Genomic DNA, 26,353 nt, shown 5'->3' on the forward strand with positions numbered 1-26,353 from the left:
ACTCAACCACCACAAGAATCAGCTGTGCAATTCTCAAATTGTGGCCTTTTTTCTCTCCTTCATCAACCTCCTTACTGTGAGGGAGGGACAGTGTGCTCATGGGTCAAATTCCAGGCAAAAAAACAACACCTTCAGACCCCTGAAACTTTGTGGCCATAACCGTAGTTAATTATACTTTAAACTGCTTATGTATTTTTTGTTGTATATTAATGATATTTTTAAACTGCTTATGTATTTTTTTTTTTTTTTAATCTATGTTGAATTTGCGTTTAAAGTTCTTTGCTTTTTTCCCCCATGGATGACAACCTCACTTCTAATAAGAATGTTTTTTTGTTTATTTGAACAAAGATAAATAGTTTCTCCTACTGTTTTTGTGGAAAAGATACTGCGTATGTATGGTTCCACATGACCGCTCAGGGATGTCAAAACAGCCCAGAGAGAACTGATTTTTTTTCTTTCTTTTATTTCTTTGCCAAATTAACTAAAAGCTGAATATGTCTCATTTTCATATTATTAAACTTTTATTAACCATAATTACTATTTTATTCTTGTCTTATTTAAATTAAGGACAGACCTTACACCAAACATGTAGGTTCAACAAAAAAAAATGATAGTTAAATAATGGCAGGTTTATATGAAACATTTACGAACTTCATGTATTGTATGGTAATGCAAGGGACACATTCACTCATGCAGGTTGATTTTATCCAAATGAATAATCTAAGCATTACTATCAGTGTCAAATATTTGCATGGGAATGTATTAAGAAAACTGAACAAGAACTTGTTCAAGGAGGGGAAAATGTAATCTAAGCAGACTTTCCATTTTCTTTTCTGAGTGGAATGAATCATATCAGACTGGGGTAAAGGTGGTAGAACAGTCTCGCTAGTACTAAAGGTCTTCAAAGAAATATAACAAACACAGAAACTGAGCTAGTGATGAGGAGTGATCATGATATTATCTGTTTACTTTTGAAAAAGGCAGTGGCCTTGAACATTTCTATGTATTCTGAACATACACTAGCTCTGTTTATTTTAGTTACAGCCAACTCCTATGCTATCAATAGACAACATAAAGTCTCCATAAAGTGTTCTAATTTTGCTCCTGCTCTGTTTAGAGTAAACTTTACGGAGATCTGTGTTTACGTTGTGGCACTTTTTAAATTCAGCAGGGCAAACTGTAGACTTTTTGGTATAGAGGACATCCAATTGGCAGCAACTTATAATCAATGAAATTCAAGAAAAAGAAAATACAGTATGAATTTGTAGACATGAGTATGCATTTTATTGATGAAGTAAATGTGAAGACTCTTTTTAAATCCAGTCGGCATCTGAGTTGTGAATATACAAATAACCATTATGAAACCAACGTTACTGTTGTCATCCATCCATCCATCTTCTATACCGCTTATCCTTTTCAGGGTCACGGGGAACCTGGAACCTATACCAGGGAGCATCGGGCACAAGGCTGGGTACACCCTGGACAGGGTGCCAATTATTGTTGTCATATTAAGTAATAATTTTAAAATGCTTTCTCTTCATTTTGAGAAAGCAGGTCATAGTTACGAGAAACTTTCTCATTATTAAAATTTTAAATGGTATATTTCACAGATTTACCATTTCCAAAATGACTTTCTGATTTGCTGAATCATACAACGGGTGCTAAATGAGTCTTTATCCACGTTAATGCCTTGTATTTGACACTTCTAGGTAGAAATACTCTCTCACTGTATAGTCAGTAAGGCAAACACACAAAACAGTTATGTTACTTTTATTATTTAAAAGACGTAGTCCATCGTAGACGTGAATCAGCAGTGTTTTAACACACGCAGCCCTTTAGGAAATCAGGACCTCAGTCAAGAAAGGGTGAGTAAATATGCTGATTAGTGGAATTAGGTATATCGGAGTAGGGTAAACAGTGAATTATGCAAAGAAGGTGTACAGAGCCAGGGTTGGAAAATACTTCATGACCTTTTATTTTGTCTCCTTTACTGGAGAATCATACTACTGTATAGTTTATTACATTTCGGTATAACTGAGAAGTGTAAACACCATTTGCTCTAGTGGCCCTTCATCCCCTTAATATAAATTAGGCTTACCACTGAACATTTAACCAACAATTACTCCTACATTATTCATGATGTTAACATTCAAATCTAGCCATCATCCCATTTAATAAATCTGTTTGCGGCATTTTCCAGATTGCGGCTCCATGAGGGCAAAGTCATCAAAGACCGGAGGCATCATCTCCGTACCTATCCCAACTGCTTTGTGGCTAAGGAGCTTATTGATTGGTTGATCGAACACAAGGAGGCTTCAGACAGAGACATGGCCATCAAGATCATGCAGAAGTTGCTGGACCAGAACATCATCCATCATGGTGGGTTCCTATTGAGCTCCCCAAAACTGGATTGGATTTCTTATTAGTATTAAAGACACAGTTACACATACACATACGTACATGCTAAAAAAAATAAAGGTGCCAAAAATGGTTCTTTAGCGTGATGCGACAGAAGATTCTTCTATTATATGAGGTTCATGAGGCATAAAATAAAAAAAACATTTTTGTTGTTTACTGCAATCAATCAAACAATAATTTTTCCACCTCAAAGATTCTTTCATGTAATAGTAATATTTTATTGCGTCACTTAACAAAATGGTTTAAAATGGATCAATCAAATAACACAAAATGGTTCTAAATTGTACTCTACGTGTGGATCACCAGCGGCCATGGAACAAGGCTAAGGAACGTGTGCATTCTCAGTGGTGGATGTTAATTCCCTATTCATCATCCAGATGTTAACCCAGTGTTTATTTTTGTCTGTTGCAGTTTGTGATGAGCACACGGAGTTCAAAGACATGAAGCTGTTTTACCGCTTCAGGAAAGATGACGGAACATTTCCTCTGGACAGCGAGGCTAAGGTTTTCATGAGAGGCCAGAGGATATATGAGAAGTAAATCCTTTTTTTTTTTTTCCTTTAACTAATTGCAACGACCGTGGTCAGATCAGGTTTTCAATCTACTCTGCCTTGCACTTTGTTTTTGTTTTCCATTTGCTAGGCGTATCGGTACATATTGTTTTTGTGCATTTTGGTCCTCTCCGGTAAATTAACAGTATCCATAGAAACACAGGCTTCCAGCAGATTGAGAGATGGTGTCTGTGCCAACTTGATTCATTAATCAGTGGCTTCTTTAGCTGCAAGTTTTTGCCTGTTAATGCTTTTTTCTCCACAAAACCACAGGCACTTATCTATTGCGACATCCTGCTTGATATTTTGATCGCTAGATTTTTTTTTTCTCTTTGGTTCTGCTTTTGATCAATTTCTGCAACAAGCAAGTTAATTTAACTCCAATAATATACACTTTCAAACTACAATGTAGCAAAAGATATTTAATATTTACCATTTTTATTATTGTAAATGTTCATTTTTTGTGATAGTAATTTAAGAAATCATTTAAGAAATGCCCAGACCTGCATGATCTATTCGGGATTTGTTCTAGGCAGTGAAGGGAGACATTTGTATTAAAGAGCAGTAATGACTGTTGATGATATTGATACTGATACTGAAGCTCAGTTTTTATGAAGAACTCAGTTGGAATTGGAGATGTTAGGACAAGCTGCTCATATCATTACACAGAACTGTGATACAGTTCTGTCTCACAATCCCTTGAAACGTTGACCTGTGATACATTTGCATCTTTAAGAATTTCAACATGACCACAAGCATAACACCAACTAGATAAAAATAGCCTCATTATGCAAAGAGGGATGCATCATGAAGCTATTGCATCATGAAGCTATTTTGATGCAAACTCTTAAAGTTATTTGGCTGGTAGACACTTGTGTTTTGGACTCACAAATTGCCAACCATTGCATTGCATTGACTGAATTGTACAGACTACAGAACAGAGAGGATTGTCTCAGGATTATGCTGAAGCAGAAGCAGAGCCAGAAGGAGCAGCACGTTGCCTCACTCTCCTGCCGTCGTCCAACCGTTCTTCTGTTCTCAGCTCCGTTCATGTGTAACAGGATCCAAATGAAGTCCAGCAGGAGACATCTGCTGCTCAAATATATTTCAGACTTCTTTTGCATAATCACATCAGTGACATTTGTGCTTGTGCTTCGCATGTACAGCTTTACGCTGTACGATTTTTGTCTCGATTTTGCTGTTGCAGGCAAAAAAAAAAGGGTCATGAGTTAAATTTCCTGGTCTTACAATGCATAATGTGACATGCCGTTGTGACGAAAGACAGCCGATGATAAATTTCTGGCAGTTTCAAGAATTTTTACATTTCAAAGAGTGACTGCTGCTATGATATTTGTCTAAAAGCTACCAATAGTTGGACGCCGTATGATTACGCAAATCTCACAGAACAGCTACGAATGTTTATGTTTGAGGAATTTTAATATACTGATTAATATAACATGTCCGACCCATTTTACAGTGATGTAAACCCCCTTTTTGAGCATTTCTTTTGTTTATTTAAATCACAGGTCTATCTTTAAAGAATTTCTATTATATAATCTGACATGGAGAACACACTTTCTCATAAAGTATGTTATAGAATTTAGACAAGATTTTACTAGGAGCATCTCACATAGCGTAACAAGCAGTAATCTTAAAAGACCACAGAAACTGCACAATACTTGCTCCTGTACTGCATCTCGAGATCAGGCCTTCCTTTGCCTACTAATGGTAAGCATGTGACATTTAGGTCAAGTTGGGGATGACCTTGGTTTTGGAATTACATCCATCTATAGTTGTTTTGTGACCTGATCCATAGTAAACAAGATTAGTCATCTTAAGCGGTTGCTTGTCATGTTTACCATCCTACTCTTTACAAAGCATGTGATGTCTTTGTAAAGTTCATATACATTGTGACCTTTCCCCATTTGGATTCATGATTTCCTGTTGTTATCACTTGTGTATTTGTATCTGTAGAACAAACTAGTAGCTTAATTTAGTGACAGACCATGACCCAACCTTTGCACAGAAAATAAAATAAATTACCTTGTATGACCCATATAGAGTGTCAGACAGCAGTGGGCCAGAACGATATATACGTTTGGAGCAGGATGACATTAATAACTCCAAAGCCTCAAACAAAATTAAGTCGAGATGTTAATCATGCTTGACCTATGTTATAGACTAGTGAGTAAACCCATAACAAGTGGTTTTGTACATATTTGTTTTCAAATGTGTTTATTACAGCAGGTGAGTTTTAAGGGTTAGCAGGTTTTCACAAAATGTTCAGGCTAGCTACATCTTAAAATTTACGCTAAAGTCCTAACGCTATCCCAAAAAATTGGGGGATTATAAAATGGAGACACATTGTTCTTATTTTTCTTAGCGTGTGAAACAAGGACATTGTAGTGCACACATTTCTGATGTACAAACATTATCCACTCCACAATTCCCGTTTCCCTCTCCCAGTCTTTGTAATATTTCTTACAATAGAAATGCACTTACACTTTGTTGTTTGAGGAAATGTATTAGATTTAATTAGAAAATAAGATCTTTGTGGCTATAAAGTATGATTAAACTAGCCCAATTTTGCATCCTGGCAACGCTATTAACTGTACTGTCCACTACTCCTCCCTCCAATGGGCTTCTGTTAGCACTTGTTGAGGTTCTCATTTTTGACCACTAGTCAAAATAATTGTATGGAGCTAATTTAGACAGTGAGCATCCTGCCCCAAGATTGGACAATATTTAGAAAGGCCAGTGATCGCTCTTAAGGTACGTTCACACATACAGCGATTTATTTGCTGCAAGTCGCCAGTCGTTGCACTATGAAGTCCCCAGTAGGCATTCCTACAACTGGTTGCCATAGTAAGATTTAGCAGTGGGTGGAGCAATTAGCTTTCCTCTTTTGACAACAAACCAGTTTCTTTGCTACTAAAATGAAACATTCTGGAGGGAGAGTGTTCGTATGTAAATTCACTCATTGTATATATTCGTCTTATTCTACGAAATGAAGGAGAAGCAGTGTGTGTTCTTTGCCATTGCAGCCATCTATCTGTGGGGAAAGCATAAGCCTCAGACTGTCTGGGTCCACGAAACAATTCAGACTCACAGGCAGCATGGCAGATCACGGATCACGTGTGCTCTACTGTCTTCACTCACATTGAAATTCGCTGCATCCAATCGCTCCAAATTTGTATGAAGTTAAACTTTTCTTAACTTCATCACATCAATGAATACGCTCACATCTAGTTGCCAATGGTTGCTGTCACTCATGTTGCTGGAAGTCGTGTCACTACGAGTCGCTGTATATGTGAACGTACCGTTATATATATATCAAATAGCAAAAAATAAATTTAACCCATTGGTCATTCAAAAGAGGTAATTAGTATTTGAAAATAATTTTAAACGTATGGAGTTGTGAATGAGGACTTTATGAAGAATAACATTTGTTGAAATGCTGATATATATGGTGGGTATTAATTAAAAGAAGGCAGAGCTACAGTGGTTTATTTCCAGTGCTTAAAGCTGTCCTTATAATCCCATCCAATAAATTGTTGATAGAACAACTGTGCCACAGCAACTCCTCATGGTACTTAATGTGCTCAAAGTTATTACTATGCTCTAAATTCTCAAAGCTGAGCACCTCTGTTGCCCTGCTAAATGGCCTGTAAAATGCTGGCATGGGCCGGGTAGCATATCTCCGTTGCCTACGGACAGTCATTAAGTCATGATTTCTCAGCTGCAAGTCTAATATCAGAGTATAACACTGTGTTAAGTGAGTCCATATTCATAGCCCTGCAAGTTGACTAATATGGAGCTAGATTTTCATGCCGTTTGTGCTTTTGGATGACCCTTTATACAGATAATTCTAGTTTCATAATTTTTTTTGTTGTTGTTGTTGTTTTTTTTATAAAATCAGACCACTATTAACTTTTAGCAACTATATTAAAACTAATAGGATATGTAGTTATGAGAGTGAGGACAGTTTATAGTTAAGTGGTTAAATGTATCAATCACTGTACAGAAAAAGATGTTCTTGAATTATAATGTGATGAATTTACATTTTATGTGAATATTCTACATCCATATAGTTGCAGCTGAACAATAATGGCACAAAATCTAAATCTAATTAAATCTAAAAATAAGTCTAATTACATTTCAAAGCATCATGCTATCTTACATCTTTTCCCTTTTCAGAAATAAAATGAGGACACATTAATTTATGACAATACAGCAAATGTAATAAATGCTTAAAGGTAATAAATCAAGATCAAGTTTGAGATTTATAGCACTTAAGATTGTTGAAACAGTTCCAGGTACATTAAAAGTATGCTTATTTTACAACTGAAGTCTGTACAGCGTGTAGACATAAACCTGACTCGTTGATGTGTGGTAGGTGTCAGAGTGCAGCTGCTTTTTTGTTCACTTCCAGTGTATTACTTTTACTTTTTGATCGGCACTAATTTGGAATATTGTCTCTCTGACATTTTATTGTAAACAGATCTGATTCTCCTCTAAGGCAATTCAGAAAAACATCATCTCTTAATGCATGTACTTGTTTTAACCGTCAGTAGGTCCAGACTTTTACTGCTACGCACTGTATATTTCAAGCAGTAATAGTTACTGGATAATTCATAGTAGTTACTGAATTACTGAATAATAAAGAATAATAAACCATGGGTTTAAGGGGTTAGTAACTTCCTGACAGGCACATGAGTATCAGCAAAGGCTGTTTGTTTTCCTGAAAAGCTTTCCCCAGAAAATGACCTACTTCCTCATTTCATAAGCTACAAATATCTTCTTTTTTTCTTTTTCTTTCTTTTTTTTTTTAGCTGTAATTACAAACAGAGAACTACAGTTGTGACCTCTGAGACTAGCTAGTCTAAGAAATTAATGCACTGTTTTTACATTTACCACTGCACTAAGCAGTCAGGCAGTTAATTGTAGATAGAAACAGCACTACTTACAAGCTGCTATGAATTGGAGCTCTTTTTTTGAATGGTATCATAGGTTTTCCTACAGTCTGACTGTCATGTATGGTGAGTACAGACGGGTTGAGATTCATGCAAATACAGTAAAAAGCTTGATTATATTCAATCCAGTTCAATTCAGTTTTATTTATATAGTGCTTTTAACAATGGGCATTGTCTCAAAACAGCTTTACAGAATATATATTCAGGATTTAGATTTTAAATATATGAATTTTTCCCTAACGAGCAAAAAAGCTTGATTATATTCAATCCAATTCAATTCAGTTTTATTTATATAGTGCTTTTAACAATGGGCATTGTCTCAAAACAGCTTTACAGAATATATATTCAGGATTTAGATTTTAAATATATGAATTTTTCCCTAACGAGCAAGCCAGAGGCGACGGTGGCAAGGAAAAACTCCCCGAGACGATATGAGGAAGAAACCTTGAGAGGAACCGGACTCAAAAGTGAACCCATCCTCATCTGGGTGACAACAGATTATAAATAAAGTGCAATTATAAATAAATAAATCCCTTCTATAAATCTGCTAATACTACATGGTCACCAGGAAAATTCATTACAGTTTATACATGAAGTCTGTTTTGTTGAACTTTTCCACTGTTCACTGATGGAGACTTGAGTACAAAACTGTTTGTAGCAGTTGTAGTCTCAGCCAGCATAGCATAACTGTTCATATGAATTGAGGTCCAATGCCATCTTATGGTTTTTAAGTTCTACAATCCTCAGCAATCTCAATGATCTTTAGAACTCTAACCAGAAGTAGGGCATCAGGATGAATCAGACAGCATCCAAACATCCCAGTTCTCCACAACACTCTATGCCTGTAGGCCCTCTAGATCTGCTCCTTTACCTAAGGGAAAAAAAAAAAACTATTCACAAAAGGCTTGACTAAACAAATATGTTTTCAACCTGGCCTTAAACACTGAGACTATGTCTGAGTCCCAACCACTAATTGGAAGGCTTGTGGGGCTTTGTAAGAGAAAGCCCTTCCCCCTGCTTTAGCCTTCACTATTCGAGGTACCAACAAATAGCCTGCACCTTGTGATCCAAGTAGGCGTGGCAGATCACAAAAGACCAAAAGTTCGCTCAGGTACTGTGGCGTGAGACTATTAAGTGCTTTATAGGTCAACAGTAGTATTTTATAATCAGTGTGAAATTTTACTGGGAGCCAATGCAGTGTGGATCAGATCGGGGTGATGTGGTTGTATCTTCTGGTTCTAGTAAGGGCTCTTGCAGCTGTATTCTGGACTAACTGGAGTTTGTTTATGCCCCTACTGGAACATCCAGACAGTAAGGCGTTAGAGATGACGAAAGCATTGATTAATTGTTCTGAATCGTGTAGTGACATTATATTTCTTATCTTAGCAATATTTCTGAGATGAAAGAAGGCTATCCTATTAATACCCTAGTAATATTATCTACATAAGCATCAAATGAAAGACTAGAGTCAATAATCACACCAAAGTCTTTTATGGTTGCACATGATGAAACAGAAAGGTCATCCAGCATTACTATGTGATCAGAAAGCTTACCTCTACCTGTGTGTGGTTCTAGTATAAGTACTTCTGTCATGTCAGAGTTAAGAAGTAAGAGGAAGTTAATAAGCATCCAGTATCTAATGTCCTTTACATATTTCCTTTGCTGAAACATACAGGTGGGTGTCATAAGCATAACAGTGGAAGCTAATTAAATGTTTTGGGTTTTTTTTTTTATCCAGATGTAGCATATATAAAGAACAAAGCAGTGGGCCTAAAACAGAACCTTGCAGAACACAAAACTTTACCTCAGTATGCATAGAGCATATGCATACTTCCATACATACATTAAAGAGACAGGCAGACAAATCCAAAAAAATGAGACACGAGTTCAGAGTCAAAAAACAGACAATGGTCAAGCGAGTGGCCAACAGACTTAACAAAGCAAGGCAAAAACACATGAATTGGAAAAAAACAGGCTGTGAGTGAAAACCGGAACAAAGAACAAAGGAACAAGGCTTGTTCAAAAAGGCAACTAAACATATATTTTGCGACGAGACAAAGTAACAGAGGGGTATAAATATACAAAGTAATCAAGGAGGAAACAGAAACAGCTGAGAATGATTAGGACACGTGGGGGAAAACAACTAATAACATGACATAGGTGGAGACAGGACAGAAACCAAAACAAAAACACATGTGGAAATGTAAGCAAAGACAAAAACCCGGAAACGCACGCTGTCACATGGACATGTTCAGCAGGGTTCTTAGGCAGGGACCAGGTTTGGGAGGCTGTGTCATCAACCTCAGGTGTGAGCTGGTCGTGAGAGGCCTTGTCGTCAGCCTCAGGCAGGAGCATGGTATGGGAGGCTGTCTTATCGGCCTCTGGTGTGAGCAGAGCTTGGTAGACCAGCTTGTCAACTTCTGACTTGAGCATGTCAAAGAAAGCCATGATCGTAGTCTCTGGCGTGAACATGGCTTGGAAGGTTGCATCATTGATCTCAGACTGGAGCAGGATTTGTGAGGCCATCTCGTCGGCCTCAGGCAGGAGAAGAACTTGGTAGGCCGTTCCAAAAGCTTCTGGTGGAAATATGGCTTGGGAGTCTTTTCCATCAGCCACTGGCAGGAACGTGGTTTGGGAGGCCACTTCGCAGGCCTCTTGCAGGAACATGGCTTGAGAGGCTGCCTCGTTGGCCTCGGGCTGGAGCAGAACTTGGTAGGCTGTATGGTCAACCTCTAACTGGAGGAGAACTTGGGAGGCCATGTAATTGGCCTCCAGCAGGAGCAGGACTTTGTAGGCCATAGACTTTGTAGAAATATGGCTTGGGAGTCCTTTCCGTCAGCCTCTGGCATGAACATGGCATACGAGGCCATTCTGTTAGCCTCGGGGAGGAACATGACTTGGGAGGTCACCTCGTTGGCCTCAAACTGAGGCGCTGGAGATGTGGTTGCCACATTGACCTCAAGCTGGAGCTCAGCAGGGAAGATCACCTCGTTGGTCTCAGGCTGGAGCTTTGGAGATGAGGTAACTGCGTTGACCTCTGGTTGGAGTTCGGCAGGTGAGACAATCTCATTGGTCTCAGGCTGGAGCTCTGGAGATGAGGTCACTGTGTTGAACTCTGGTGGGAGCTCAGCAGGGGAGACAGTCTTGTTGGTCTCAGGCTGGGGTTCTGGAGATGAGGTTGCCACATTGACCTCTGGCTGGAGCTTGGCAGGGGGCCGACCTTGTTGGTCTCAGGCTAGAGCTCTGGAGATGAGGTCGCTGTGTTGACCTCTGGCTGGAACTCGGCAGGGGAGACCACCTCCTTGGTCTCAGACTGGAGCCCTGGAGATACGGTCGCCGCATTGACCTCTGGCTGGAGTTGGACAGGGGATTCCACCTCGTTGGTATCACACGAGATCTCTGGAGATGAGGTTGTCATATTGACCTCTGGCTGGAGCCTGGCAGGGGAGACCATCTCATTGGTATCAGGATGGAGCTCTGGAGATGAGGTCACCATGTTGACCTCTGGTGGAGTCCTGCATGGAAGGTGACTGTCCTGTCAGCTTCTGGAGGGAGCTCTTCTGGAGAGGCTGCCCTGTCTGCCTCTGGCTGGAGCACCGCAGGGATGGAGACCATCCTGTCAGCATCTGGCTGGAGCTCTGCAGGGATGGAGACCATCCTGTCAGCATCTGGCTGAAGCTCTGCAGAGATGGAGACTGCCCTGTCAACATCTGGCTGGAGCTCTGCAGGGATGGTGACCGTTCTGACAGTATCTGGCTGGAGCTCTGCAGGGATGGAGACTGTCCTGTCAGCCTCTGGCTGGAGCTCTGCAGGGATGGAGGCCATCCTGTCAGCATCTGGCTGGAGCTCTGCAGGGATGGAGACCGTCCTGTCAGCATCTGGCTGGAGCTCTGCAGGGATGGAGGCCACCCTATTGGCCTCTGGAGGGAGCACTGCTGTAGAGGCAGCCCTGTTGGCCTCTGGCTGGAACTCTGGAGGGATAGAGGCTGCCTTGTCTGTCTCTGGATGGCTCTCTGCAGGCTCTGTCTCATAGTAAGTGTTGAATGCCTGTATAGGTTTGTAAGACAGGCTGGCCCTCCCCAAACCTTTTTGGCATAATTATCTTGCGTGATGTCCCTATCACTTTCCTGCTGCACCCATGTTGGAGACGCAGTATTCTGTCATGTATACCGAGTACAGACAGATTGAGACACATGCAATCACAGTAAAAAGCTTTATTAAAGAGACAGGCAGACAAATCCAAAAGACAAGAGGCAAGTTCAGAGTCAAAATACAGACAATGGTCAGGCAAGTGGCAAACAGACTTAACAAGGCAAGGCAAAAACATGTGAACAAGTCAAAAACCGGAACAAAGGACAAAGGAACAAGGCTTGGTAACCACAGAGACAAAAAGGCAACTGAGGGTATACTTATTAATGAGACTGAAGGAAATTCTCTTATATCATGTATTCTTTAATATTATGAACTGCTATCAAATACCTATGATGAATGTATTCACTTAATTATGTCTTCTGATAAGCTGATCAACTGCCATCCTTTATTATAGCTGAGACATGTATTTTTCATACCTTGAGAAACTTATTTTTGTACTATGCCTGTGTGCTTGGCGTAACTGTCTGAACCTTTCTAGCACCCTGCACAAGTAGAAACCGCCCACGCACTGCTGTTTTCTATGTGTATAAATACTCCTGTTCTGCACAAATAAACCCGGATGTCTCTCTGAACAGCATGTGTCAGTGTGTGTTCATTCAGACTCTCCAGGCCTGAACGCTCTGCAGTCAACCACACTCGCTCATAGCACAGAACTAAGACTTAAGAGAATTAAAGGCTGAAGGCTGACAGAGGACTGAAAGACATAACCTGAGATACTTTTATCTAACAGAGACAAAGAAACATAGGAGTATAAATATGAATGAGGTCATAAGAATGATTAGGACACGAAGGAAAACACCAGTAAAATGACATGGGTGGAGACAGGACAGAAATCAAAACAAAAACACATGTTTTCGTGCTGCCCGTAGCTTAAACGCGCTGAGTCTCGTAGGGGGGACATACCTAATACTGACAAATTATAGGCTTTTCTGCAGAATCTGCCTGTTAATCTCACTTAATAACTTCCATTACATTATTGCCATCATTATTACTTTTACTGCATCATATGTTTGTAAAAGTGTGGGAAAAGTCCGTCCCTGCACTGAGTAGAACAAAAAGGTGTAGAAATGTCAGCGCTTATAGGTGCTTTATAACCAAGCAACTCATTTTATTTTGTCTCCAGATTGATGAATGCAGAGAGCAACCTGCTTAAGACACGTGAGGAGGAGAGCGTTCCCCATGAGCGGACACTGGTGGCCTCTGAGTTTATTGACTGGCTCTTGCAGGAGGGGGAAATGGCCACCAGAGCGGAGGCAGAGCAACTTGGGCGGAGACTGCTGGAGCATGGAATCATTCAGCATGGTGAGTGTAACTCAACTGGTGATGGTGGCAATTGAATCAGTTGTGGCTCATCTATAGATGCAACAAATGTTAATCTTCATAAAGTCCTCATTCACAACTCCATACATTGGTGATATAATCCGATTCTTCATTAATTTGCTCGCCTTTCTAGATGTTGCAAAATCATGGGGCAACACAATCACTGCCCCATTTAGCATCTATAGAGTTAGCAGTGCACCTAGTGGTTAAAAATGGGAATTGCAACAAGCACTAATAAAGGTCCATTTGGGGCAGGATTTTCTCTGCACCATGCTCAGTGGAGCAGCAGTGGTCAGACAGTTAATGGCAGCATCACCAGTTTCTAAATACTCTGTGGCTAAGATAGTCTGGCTTTAATACTCTGTAACTGCCAAAATCTTGTTTTATAACAAATAAAAAATAATCAGAATAAAATCTGATGCAATTGCACAAATAAAGGCAAAGTCTAAGTGCAGCCTGTGTGTCTGTGATGTACAGAACCATTTCTCTTGTAAGATATAATGCATAAAGTGGAAAAGGGAAAGGTGGATTATAGAGTGGATAATGTCCGTACATACGACATACATGTGAAATACTTGAAGAAAAATATCTCCTTTCCCAATGCCCGTATTTTGGGATGTAATTGGACTGGAAATTTAGCTGAAACCTGAAAAAACCTCGGTAATGATATTATCTTGAAAACAGGTGAATAAAGGTACATCAAAAACCACTCAAAACAAGCTGCTAGACTGTATACTGAATGAGTGTATATTGTTGGTTAATGATATTAGCTCTTCTGTGTTTGTCTCACACATGAGAAACACACCTGCTGTAGAACAAAGGTACATCTATAGCCACCGCCACCTGAAACGAGCTGCTAGACTGTACTGTGTATGAATCGGAAACAGAAATAGATTTTTTTTTCTGATGATGACTGCATGTTTTCGACTTTCAACTAAAAGTCGAGTAAAGTCATAAAGTATTGGGTGTGATATTCTCTTGACTTAATTTAGTCTGAGGCTATGTCATCATTATTGTCACCCTGACTGACCAAAATCTATGGTCTATGGTTAATTTTCATCAGATATAAGACTAAAAAAAGGAAAAAGAACTATACTGACAAAATATGTTTTCCATTGTTCATACTGACAGTTTTAGGGAAGCTGTCTCTGAGTATGTCTCATGACCTTAAAATTGCATTTAAAAGGCATAGTCATAGTATCATAGTGTTTCTTCTACAAAAAAAACCCCACTAGCTTCATTCATTTACCCTGTTCTCCTCACTAGTGACTTTGAAGACAATCAGAGGCATTCAAAAGCATAAAAAAGACTGGAATTCTTATGTGGTTCACCCAGAACCATAAATAAAAAGAGGGCTTTTAACTAAAGCAGACATTGTGCACTTTTCCCTCATAGTCTCATAGCTGGAGTACAACTCCCATTTGCAATTTATCTTAAAAAATGGGTGTATCTTTCCGCTTTTGCTATGGCTTCTGGGCCATGATTGGATCACTGGGTGGCTGATTTGAAGAAGCAGTGTATAATATCTGTCAGAAGTAGAACAGATATGTCAGGAAAAATGGGTAATGATTGCACAAAGAATATTGCAGAGTTGTAACAGATGTTACAAAAAAATGAAGGGGGAAGTAATGAAGTTGACAGGATCTGATAGAGAATATATGAAAGAGGTTGGATGCAGTTATAAATAGTGGTCCTGTGAGTCATTATAGAATATTTATATCTCCATCAGCAAGGGAAATTCAATCTTTTGAACCATCTTAACATGCAGTATTTCAGCCCTTATACACCAGTTGACTGTTTCTGTTACTTGTGACACCTCCATTTTGTCCTAAGTGTACAGAAACTTTTATATTTCACCATATTCCGCTAACAATTTTTAATTACACTAAAAACAATCTATGCATGTTTTGGATGTTCCTAAAATAATTATTTCCAGAACTCTGCAGTATAAGAGACTCAGTGATGATCTCTAACAGATAGACATGCCAATGGAGCTCTTCCTGGCAAAACACTGTGTGTCAAGCAAGCTCATGTGAAGTGAAGAATGCTACCATTCTTATTTCTTATTACTGTTCAGTGTGTGTAAATGTTGCTGTGTTGCAGGCCACAAAACCTGCATTATTTGACTAAACTCCATTAGCAGTAAAGTGATCAATTAACAACCTAATATGATTCAGTAACATAATGGAGTTCCATTAAAAGGACAGGGGCAAATAGGGGCAAATACTATATCTTGTGTGTAACTTTTAGTCTCAGTTTACCTGTTTACAAAGCATTTTATCTGTCTTCAGCTGTTCATTAACCCCTCCCTGCTCCAGTAATGATTAAAGGACAGACAGGTCTCGGTCTAGTCTGATACAGAAAGGTTATGAATGCCTTACAAATGACAATGTGTTTGGTGAAATGTCCATGGTTCTCAGACTAATCGATGCAAAATTCTTTAATAATTTATATTTGACTATTGGAGCTGTACTCTTTCACTCCGTACCTTGTACAAGATCATTATCAGGTTTGGATAATAGGCTCTATTGCTACAGTAGAAAGGCACTGTTTTATGTTAGAATGCAATCTAATAAATATTGGGGCATCAATACTGGGGCATCCTGTTTCTGTTACTGGGGCATCCTGTTTCTGATATATCTCATATATTTTCTTATGGTTTGTTTTCTTCTATCAGTACAGTTTATCAAATCCAATCAACACTGGTATAATATTTCAGCTCATGTAACAGGGTAAATAATATATTTGCTGATTTGCTGATGTATGTGCTGATCCTAAAATGATGAATCATCCACTTAGATGCATGCTTTCAATCCAGGACCCAACTTATGTGTATTTTGTAGAGATAACAAATTTGAAAGATGGACTTGTCTTGAATGTCAAGTGTCAGGTCAAGTGCAGTACACAGTGAAATGAATAACGTTCCTCCAGGACCATGCTGCTACATAAAACGACACACTAACCACATGTTATGACACAGAACTAAAAAAAGACCTACACATTCTACATAAAGTGCACATGCAGACAACACAAGAATTGTGTTTGTCCAGTTGCAGATGGAGGTGTTCAGGCCCAGTAGGTTCAGTTTTCCAATCAGGTGCTGAGGAATGATTGTGTTGAATGCTGAACTGTAGTCAATGAACAACATTCGAACATAGGTGTACTTTTTGTCCAAGTGGGTGAGGGCCAGATGTAGGGTGGTGGTGATGGCATCTAGGGTTAGGGTTAGGTTTAGTGGTATCTGTTGAGCGGTTGGGATGATACGTGAATTGCAGGGGATCCAGTAAAGAGGGCAGCAGGGTCTTGATGTGCCTCATGATGAGCCTCTGGAAGCACTTCATGATGATGGGTTAGAGTGCAATGGAATGGTAGTCATTGAGGCGGGACACTGAAGACTTCTTCAGCACGGGGACAATGATGGTGGCCTTGAAGCATGTTGGAATGACAGAGTTGCTCAAGGAGATGTTGAAGATATCAGTGAGAATATCTGCCAGCTGGTCTGCACATCCTCTGAGCACTCTACCATGAATGTTGTCTGGTCCAGCAACTTTCCGTGGGTTGACGCCGCATAGAGTTTTCCTCACATCAGCTATAGTTAGACACAGCACCTGGTCGTTGGTAGGAGGGTTCTTCTTCACTGCCACCTCATTCTGCGCCTCAAACCGAGCATGGAAGTTGTTCAGCGCATCTGGAAGGGAGGCAACACTGTCACATGGGGGTGATGTTGTACTGTAGTTGCTGATGGCCTGAATGCCATGTCACCACTATCCATGAAGTGACTCTGGGCATGTGCGCTCTTTGCCTCTCTGATGGCCCGGGACAGTTTGGCTCTTGCTATTCTTTGGGCCGCCTTGTCACCTGCCCAGTGGACGCACCTCCGCAGTCATTCACGGCTTCTGGTTGGACCGTGTGGTGATGGTCTTGGACACAGTGATGTCATCAATGCACTTGCTGATGTAGCTGGTCACTGAAGCTGTGTATTCCTCCAAGTTGGTGGATTTGCTGTCGGTTGCTGCCTCCCTGAACATGTGTCAGTGAGTGTGTTCAAAACAGTCCTGAGGAGCAGAGATGGCTCTTGCTGGCCAGGTTTTCAACTGCTTCAAAACTGGTTTGGAGCATCTGACGAGCGGTCTGTATGCTGGAATTAGCATAACAGAGATGTGGTCTGAGTAGCCGAGGTGGGGGTGGGGCTCCGCCCAGTACATGCCAGAGATGTTTGTGTAAACAAGATTCAGCGTGCTTGCCCCCTTGTTGCAAAGTCCACGTGTTGCTGGAATTTAGGGAGCACTGATATGAGATTTGCCTAATTAAAATCTCCGGCAGTAATAAACAGTCCATCAGGGTATGTGTTCTGCACTTCGCTAATAGCCCCATACAGTTCACAGAGCACATTAGCACTGGGGGGAATGTATACTCCCATTATAAGAATGGTGGTGAATTCCCGTAGTAAATAAAATGGTCTGCATCTAACAGTCACAAACTCCACCAGTGATGACCAGTAACCAGAGACTAGCACCGAGTTCTTGCGCCATTCAATGTTGATGTAAACACAGAAGCCACCACCGTAAGCCTACTGCAAGATTGAACTCTACATGCATGGCATAGTCTTTTTTTTTTTTTTTAACTTGAATTAAAATTATATTGAGATACATCTACTACAAATAGGAATCAAATAATTACAAAACCAAAAAAAAAACAATTACTCTTGTAAAAGATATGTTATACTGTAATGCACACCATGGACATCAATAAAGCCTTAAATGACATTATGTGAAACTGTATAATTCCCTCATGACTTGGATACCAGAGATTGGATAACCTTGAGATTTTATGTTTAATTCTGGAACGTAGTAAGTCATTTGTGGGGAAAAAATATCATTAGAAGATATTATATAGTAGGTGCTACTGGCTCTATGAGAGGAGGGAAATAAGCAACACCAGAGAATCCCTATTGAGATATATAATAAAATTAAATCCAGGCTACACCTGTAGAAATGTCAGTCATTTTCCAAGTGTCTACTAAAGGAGCTATCATCACATGACTTCCAAAGCCAGGAAAGCCTAATATAGTTCTACAGTACCAACCCTGAAGGGGAACAATATGCACTCCCAGGGGGGAAGTGAGGGGGATGGGGTTTTAATGGCAGGGTGGAGGCAGGGGGGATATACAAACAGTATCGGGGGGGATGGAGAATTGAAACATTCTCCATTTGCTTCATCAGAAAGGTAAGGAGGAGGGGCTTTCAGGGTATCAGTTCAAAGAGAGTTCAAAACACCTGTGCAAATGTCATTCGTTCCAGATTCATGTCCTGATTGGCTTTTTTATCCTTTATAATGGAGAAAAAAGAAAAGTTTTATTGAGTGATGACTCATAGCAGCATACTTTGAATTCCTACTTGGGTCTGCTGATATAAGATGTGAAAGAAATTCAGCCACTTTATTTGTATATATAAAAAAAAATACTCTGAGAAGATCTAGCAAAGAGACTGGGAAACATCTTCCTTGCTTAGATAATGGAGGACCAGAATAGTTTTAATAAGAGTTTGCATGGTCTTCATAGTTTCAAGATTCCTTTTAGACAAAGTTTAAAACCTCCTGTGAGCAGCAATGAATGGGCCTAATTGAGGGCAGTTCTGACTGCAAAGCTGTTTTGGATAAGTGCAAACAGAACCTGTGTTCTGAGATCAAACTTATTTTCCATGACACATTGATGTTCTCTGAGCCATACTTGTCGCATGTTTACCATACATATTTTTACTGTACATAAGGTTGTGTATAGTTCCATAAGTGTAGGAAATTGTGTATGCTTTGGGTGTCAGCTTTTCCAGTGGACTTGTCAGTCAGATGCTTCAAAGAGTTCACAACCTTGAACGCTGCCATCCTCTTTCCTGGCTGCTGTGAGCAATTCATTCATTCATGCATTTTCAGTAACCGCTTTAGAGGTTTAGTCAGTAACATCGTGGTATAACACATTGCCACCTCTGCCTCATACATGTTTGGGCATAACATCTTGCTTTATGCTAGTAAGAGACATACATTTTTTTGTTCTTGTATCACTGTTCTTAGTTTTGTTCTTTACATTTCACTTAATGAAGCTTGTAATTACCTACAACTCATTTATTTACTACTTAGATTCCGACACATCTGGTGAAATGTCATGGAAAGACTTTCTTTTCTTTTTAGCAAACTGCATTAATGAACGTTTCTAAGAGGTTCTAATTAAACTCTATTCCAGCTAACTAATGAGCGGAACATTTATTCAGGACTCCCAAGAATTTTTAGAAGGGCATGTTTTCCCGGTTCCTATTCATAATTTAATACGCGTTTAATAAATGTATTGCAGCAGTGTTTGGCCGTTATAATAGTGGTCTAATTGAATTATGATTAATATTGCCATATTAAATAAACAATAATGTTTTATACATGAAAACCAAAATCACTGTATACTAGGGCAATGGTTAACTACATGTTCTGCTACTTTTCTGCCTACATGTGTAGCATTTTGAGAATTAAATTTCATTTAATTGATCTGTAACTAGAGTATCAGATTAACAGCTTTATTATTTAGTATACTATAGACTAGAGTATCCATGAATTGGTCGATGGTGAGCATTTAAAGAAACTATATAAATTGTCAAACATTTTAAAGAGGGCATTTATTTTTAACAGCTGTCGTGGAAATTAGAAAACACTCGCAGACTCGTCCGCTGAAGGTAAAAAGGTTTATTACAGACAGATGGTTAATACAGGATAGAATAAAACAGGATAGAATAATGAGAGCGCTCTGAAGCGCTTGTGCTGAACACTACTATAAATATGCAACGCAGAGCATGACACACTTCTGTGTACCGATAAGAAGCAGGTTGAGGCAGTTCAAACAGGCTTTGTTTTAGGGTCTCGGAAGATGTGCAGATGAACCTTGAACAGAAGAACATGTTGTCTCTGTATAGCAGATAAACATTCTGTACTGATCTCAGTGACATGACACTCTTAGGCGTCATCCTCAGATGAGCAGAAAAAGAACACGAACAAAACTTTTACAAAGTAAAAATGAGTAATTTCCCTCACATTTCCCCCTTTTTATCATTACAAAATATGATAACTAAAATGAACAGAGAAATTACTATGCTGTGAATACATCATAACTTCAGAATCCTTTCACAGTTCAACTGAATTTATCACGAAACAGACATAATGAGGGTGCGAAGGCTGTTTTTGCGGATATAAAGTATCCTGTCGTCAAGCAAGCTTATTTTAGAGTGAAATGAGAATCGTCATTGTCAAATGCATATTTACAATCGACGTGAAATGTATGTCAATGGGACATCATCGTCAGTGTCGCTGGCAGAATCTAGTTCCCAGTCAGGTTTAAGATACAGCTCGGATTGGTCTTCGTAAGAGTCATAGTCACTTTTTGTGGCGTTTTAATTAGCATCAGTGTTTGGTCGTCAGTCATTGCTGTTAATGAGCAGAGGAAACACTCCCGCACGCAGGAAATTACACATGGAGCCAAGACAAGTAGAATGACGGTGACTATAGGAACACAAATGGTCAGTATCCATGACCTCCAGCCCCCGAAAATGGAGTTCAACCAATCAAGCCCCGTCTCACTAGTCTGTGGAGGGTTGCGTATCGCAGACCGCATATGTTCAGTGATAGAATAACCATTATGTGTCTGCGTGACGAGGGGACGTGTGACGTTGTGTGGGTAGCACTGTTGGCAATGATTCTTCCGACAAAAGGCGATACAGAACGGTTTAAGAGACGGCCAATATCTTGGTATACGGGCTTTTAAGTACTAATTGTCGTCCAATCTGCAGCAATAGTCTACTAAAGAACTAAATACCAAATTTGGGTAAAAGTGTGTGGGTCATGCACTCTTTCTGCTGCAACGATATGATTGGCATGATTGATCATTAAGTCTTCCACCCAATAAACTTCAATATTGCGCTTTGGTTTATCTTTCCAACTTAAGGGTCTACCACCAGACCCCCAGTGTTGTCGGAAACAGTCCCAGTGATTTGTGAGTTTATTTCTATGACCGGGCTTACTAACAGATACCACCTATACCAGGAGAAGGGTGCACGATTAGGAATAGGTTTGTATGTATGAGTGGATGTGCAGGTCGACATCTAATGATTTGTGTCTAGCAAATATTTTTACAGTTATTATCTCTCTCTCTATATATGCCCATCTGTATGTATCTTAGTTTTGAAGCTGTGATCTAAGAAACACCAATATCTCTGCCGTCGCAGAGGTGAAGTTCCTGGAACTTCTTATGAGAAATCGCTCCATGTAATACTTCTCTCAATGTAATACACGCATTTCTTATATCATTGACTCCCTTCCATACAGACAGCAATACACAATGACTTCATAAAATTCTAATTCTAATTCTAAATCATTGACTCCCTTCCACACAGACAGCAATACACTATGACTTCATAAAATTCTAATTCTAATTCTAAATTCGGACTGTAGGGTGAAACTTTTCCACAAGCGTCCTCCGATTTGCTTGTTGTTCAGAAAAGCTGAACAGACTCACGCAGCCCAGCTAGGAGACGTCAAATTGTTGTGGAAATTAGACAACGCTCGCAGACTCGTCCTCTGAAGGTAAAAAGGTTTATTACAGAAAGATGTTTAATACAGGATAGAATAATGAGAGCGCTCTGAAGCGCTGGTGCTACTATAAATATGAAACGCAGAGCATGACACACTTCTGTGTGTCATGAGAAGCAGTTTGAGGCAGTTCAAACAGACTTTGTTTTAGGGTCTCGGAAGATGTGCAGACGAACCTTGAACAGAAGAACATGTTTGTGTCTCTGTATAGCAGATAAACATTCTGTACTGATCTCAGTGACATGACATGGCCTTCGTAGGTGTTATCCTCAGATGAAGAACAAGAACAAAAGTATTACAAAGTAAAATGAGTATTTCCCTCACACAGCCTTCATGTTTTCAAGTTGTCCGTGCATCTGTCCATGTGTCTGTCCAAGATTATTGTCAGCACAATATCTCAGGAACCAGTAGGTGAATGTTTTTAGGATTTATAAACAATTAGTACTATAATTAGCCGATTATCTGATTCGATTTCGGAATTGATCTGACCAGACTCAAAGTCACTGCAAGGTCAAGTTTCTGAAATATGCTGTATGGCCACGGTAGACACCTGACCATCACACCTATATGTGCTTGTTGAAAATCTCATTCCAAAATAATGGACTTGGTCCCCCATTTGCTGCTATATCAGGTTCCACTCTTCTGGGAATGTATTTCACTATATTTTGGAATTTTGCTGTAGGTATTTTCTTCAGTCACAAGAACATTAGTGAGCTTGTGCACTGATATTGGTTGAGATGGCCTGTCTTGTGGTCACTGTTCATTCAATTAATCCTAAAGGTGTTTAGTGGGGTTGAAGTCAGGTCTCTGTGCAGGCCACTCAAGTTCTTCCACTTTTCGAAACATTTAAAACCATGTCTTCATGGGGCTCACTTTGTGCACAGGAGTATTGTCATGCTGGAGCAGGTTTGGGCCTCTTAGTTCCAGTGCACGGAATACTTCAACAATTAGAAAAAACATTCTAGGCCATTGTGTGCTTCCAAATTTGTGGCAATGGTTTGGGAAAGGCCCACACATGGGTGTGATATTCAGGCGTTCCCTTTGGCCATATATGTAGTGTATTTTTTCTTCAATAGCTTCCTTCCTGTTTGTCATACAGAGATGTTACTCACATGTTCATGTTCAGGAACTCAACCCCCCTCTAAGATTTTTGCCATCAATCTATCAGTAGGAAATTCTTGTTAGTGCAATATCTCAAAAATAAGTGGTTAAATGTAGGCTTTGCATTGACTGATCCATGCTACCATCAGATGAACTGATTACAATTTGGCAATGATCCAAACATGTCAAAGTATGGGTTAAGGGTATTTGAGACATACAGATTAGTAACAAGAAGGACTAGACTTGTTGGCGGCAGAGGCATCCCCGATGATTCTATTGGCATCAAGATCTGCATTCTTTGATGCAAGATACGACTCAAAGATGTTCACCTGCAGCACATTTTCTAACTGAAGCAGTGTGGCAAACAGTTGTCAAAGCACATCTTTATCAAATCACATGTCAACTCTACTGTGGCTTCATTTTCCAGTAGCAATCATTTAGGATTATTTGTGATTTGGTCTTAGTGAGATCAGAGTCCTCTGAATGTCCTTGAAGTTGTTGCAGGTTTAATGTTAGTGCTTTTAGTATAAATATTTTATAGATGAATCCTCCTGTGAAGGATTCATAACATTAAGACTAACATGTCCCGCTGGTACTTTCTTCTAAAAAATATGGGTAGGTGCTACTTTTAGCCCTAAGATTTTACCTCCTTCAGTCTGTAGCTTTAACAGTGCTGTTTGTGACTTCATTCCACAAATTGTGCATATGGTTGCGTAACATCTCTGAATGTAGACACAGCAGTGCAACTGTAAATCTCTTGGCTGTAAATGCAGTCGTACCAGCCGCAGCCCCGCTGTGCTTCTGTGCAGTTGTTCAGCCATTAATGAGCATGACAATGAGAAGTCACAGTGCTCATCCAGTCACGTGAAATCAGTTCATACGGTTTAAGGCAGAGTGCATTTTTCTGCTTTTCCAGCATGTTTGTGTCTGTGTGTTTGCAGTTTTGTGTTTAGCGGTATTGTTAACATGGCCTGAGGGATGCAATGTCAATGGGGTAAAAGAACCATGTGATTCTTGCAGCTATCTGCTGTGTGTTGATGTGTGAGGCGAGTGGGTAGAGGACAATTGGTCTGAGTGTAAAGTAAAGCAGGCTTTGTGCTAATGAAATTGTGAGAGAGGACACACACTAACTTGGCTGCATTTTTCTAATGCCTGCAACCCTCAGCATATAAACACACACACACACACACACACACACACACACACACATGCACACACTGTCTGATCTTCTGAACTGATTTATCTTCCATCCCAATTCTATTTTTGAAATGCCTGCATTCCGATCTCTACAAAAGATATGGGCAAAGGAATGTAATGAGTTGCAGTGACAGGAATTTGAAGTAAAAATGCTTTGATTTTGTGACTAATCGAAAATTTTATGGTTAATTTGAAAGTTTATTGCATTGAAATTTTGCCTAACCTTACTTTTACTAATCTTACCACTCATGCTGATCTCATCCCAGTAACCAACAAGCACCACTTTGCGGACGGTGACCTCCTCTTTCAGTTCCGGTTGAATTTCCGACGGCGGCGGCGATTGATGGAGCTGCTGAACGAGCGAACTCGTGTGATTCCAGAGAGCCATGACAGCCCGTTCTGCCTGCGCAAGCAGAACATGGACAGCAGCAACAACAGCTTCCTCTCTGGTCAGTATGATGGGGTGGGATGATGGGAGAGTAATGGACATCTTTACCATGTTTAAGCCTTTCTTACAGTATGCTGGTGTTCCATTCTGCCAGCGGAATGGAAAAAGACTTGGTGGACGTTTTCAATCAGTATAAACACACTAATTATTTTATTGCTGCAAGTCTGTATAAGATAGATAGGGCTTCTGTGTGTAGAGTATTGTGACGCAGGGTACAATTATACGACAACGATGTACTAAAAATGGAAAAGTTTCGCGTTCAGACGACAACGTTTTCAAAACGATCCCCGTTCACACGGATCTGCGAATATGACTGAAACGCTGTATTATGCGTGCCGGGCCAGTAGTTGGCGATGTCACTTTGTAAAGAAACATTACGCGCCTGCTCACATAAGCATTGACGTTAACGTGTCCACCATATTGACCCTTGCAAGACTGCCCTATAAACAAATACAAGTAAACGGGGGAGCTGTGGTTTTTCTGGATAAATAGCACAATAACGTTTCCATTTCTCAAACGATTTCAATGGTTTATGATCTATGTGGAATACAAAAAGCGTTCTGTCTCCAGTTACCTAGAATCTCGATAGTTAGACCTGGAAAATGATTCATTGTCATAAGGAATTGTGAAAACACACTTGTCAAGCATAGATCTGGCTTATTTTTCTTGGTTAATAAATACTGAGACATCCCTAATGTAATAAAATTTAACGTACATGAAATGTGTATAAAGGGGTTTTTTTTCATTGTGGAAATGGCTTTTTCTGTCTTCAACCACATCTTTTAGCGTTCCTTGTGCTCCAGGTCAGAATTCTGTTAACAAAGCTAGTTCATTTTTAAATACTGAAAAAAATCACAATAGTGCAAATAGTGAGATACTGGCAGTCAGTCTGCTTTCTGTATTATATTAGCAATAAAAGGATACAGATATACTTCAAAACAGACAATTACAAAGATAGTTATAAGATTTTTAATATCCTTCGTCAGTGTAGATGTTGGTTGTATGTATCAAATGCGTTACATACTGGTCATAGTAGTGATGCAGCTGTCTTTTTACAGAGTGCCAAAAAAACATTCAGTCCTGTTTTACTAAGTGGAGCAGTGCAAGTAGAAGTTCTTTTGGCATGTGGGATTCATGTTGTACAATGTTGAATAATATGCTACATATTTCATTTTAAACGCTGCCTATTTCCATTGATGAATAATGGGGGCTCTGTTTTACCTTCACAAATATATAACGTTAGTAAGGAAGCAGTGTTCATGACAAACAAACTAGGAATATCTAGCTTACAGTTTACCAGATAAAATTAGATAATAAAATAAAAATGTGTACATACCTGTCCACATACAACCAGAATGTTTATTGGTGTTCCTGTCACTTTAATTTCTCCAACAAATCCCGCCTTGAAGTAGAATCAAGCGTCAAGGCTTTTGTATGACTTTAGGCTTTGCCTAGTGTATTTCCCCAGCCTCGATATCAGGTACGTATAAATGTGGGGAAAACCGATTTCTGGCCACATGCCCATGTCCATGAACCACAGGTTTTTGGACAAGTTGTAAGGGTCACTGTCGAGTC

The 26,353-nt window shown here is 39.7% G+C and overlaps 1 protein-coding gene across 2 annotated transcripts in view; it reads left to right on the forward strand.

The window, feature by feature from the left end:
- deptor (DEP domain containing MTOR-interacting protein) overlaps nucleotides 1–26,353 on the forward strand; it is a 47,708-nt gene that overhangs the window by 5,098 nt on the left and 16,257 nt on the right. For both annotated transcript variants that reach the window (XM_017471011.3, XM_017471001.3), the window contains exons 3-6: nucleotides 2,201–2,379; nucleotides 2,830–2,953; nucleotides 13,217–13,395; nucleotides 24,597–24,779. In XM_017471011.3, coding sequence (XP_017326500.2) covers nucleotides 2,201–2,379; nucleotides 2,830–2,953; nucleotides 13,217–13,395; nucleotides 24,597–24,779 — 665 coding nt within the window. The remainder of the gene's footprint in view (nucleotides 1–2,200; nucleotides 2,380–2,829; nucleotides 2,954–13,216; nucleotides 13,396–24,596; nucleotides 24,780–26,353) is intronic.

This window comes from Ictalurus punctatus, chromosome 1 (genome assembly GCF_001660625.3).
Source record: "Ictalurus punctatus breed USDA103 chromosome 1, Coco_2.0, whole genome shotgun sequence".
Taxonomy (NCBI): Eukaryota; Metazoa; Chordata; class Actinopteri; order Siluriformes; family Ictaluridae; genus Ictalurus; species Ictalurus punctatus.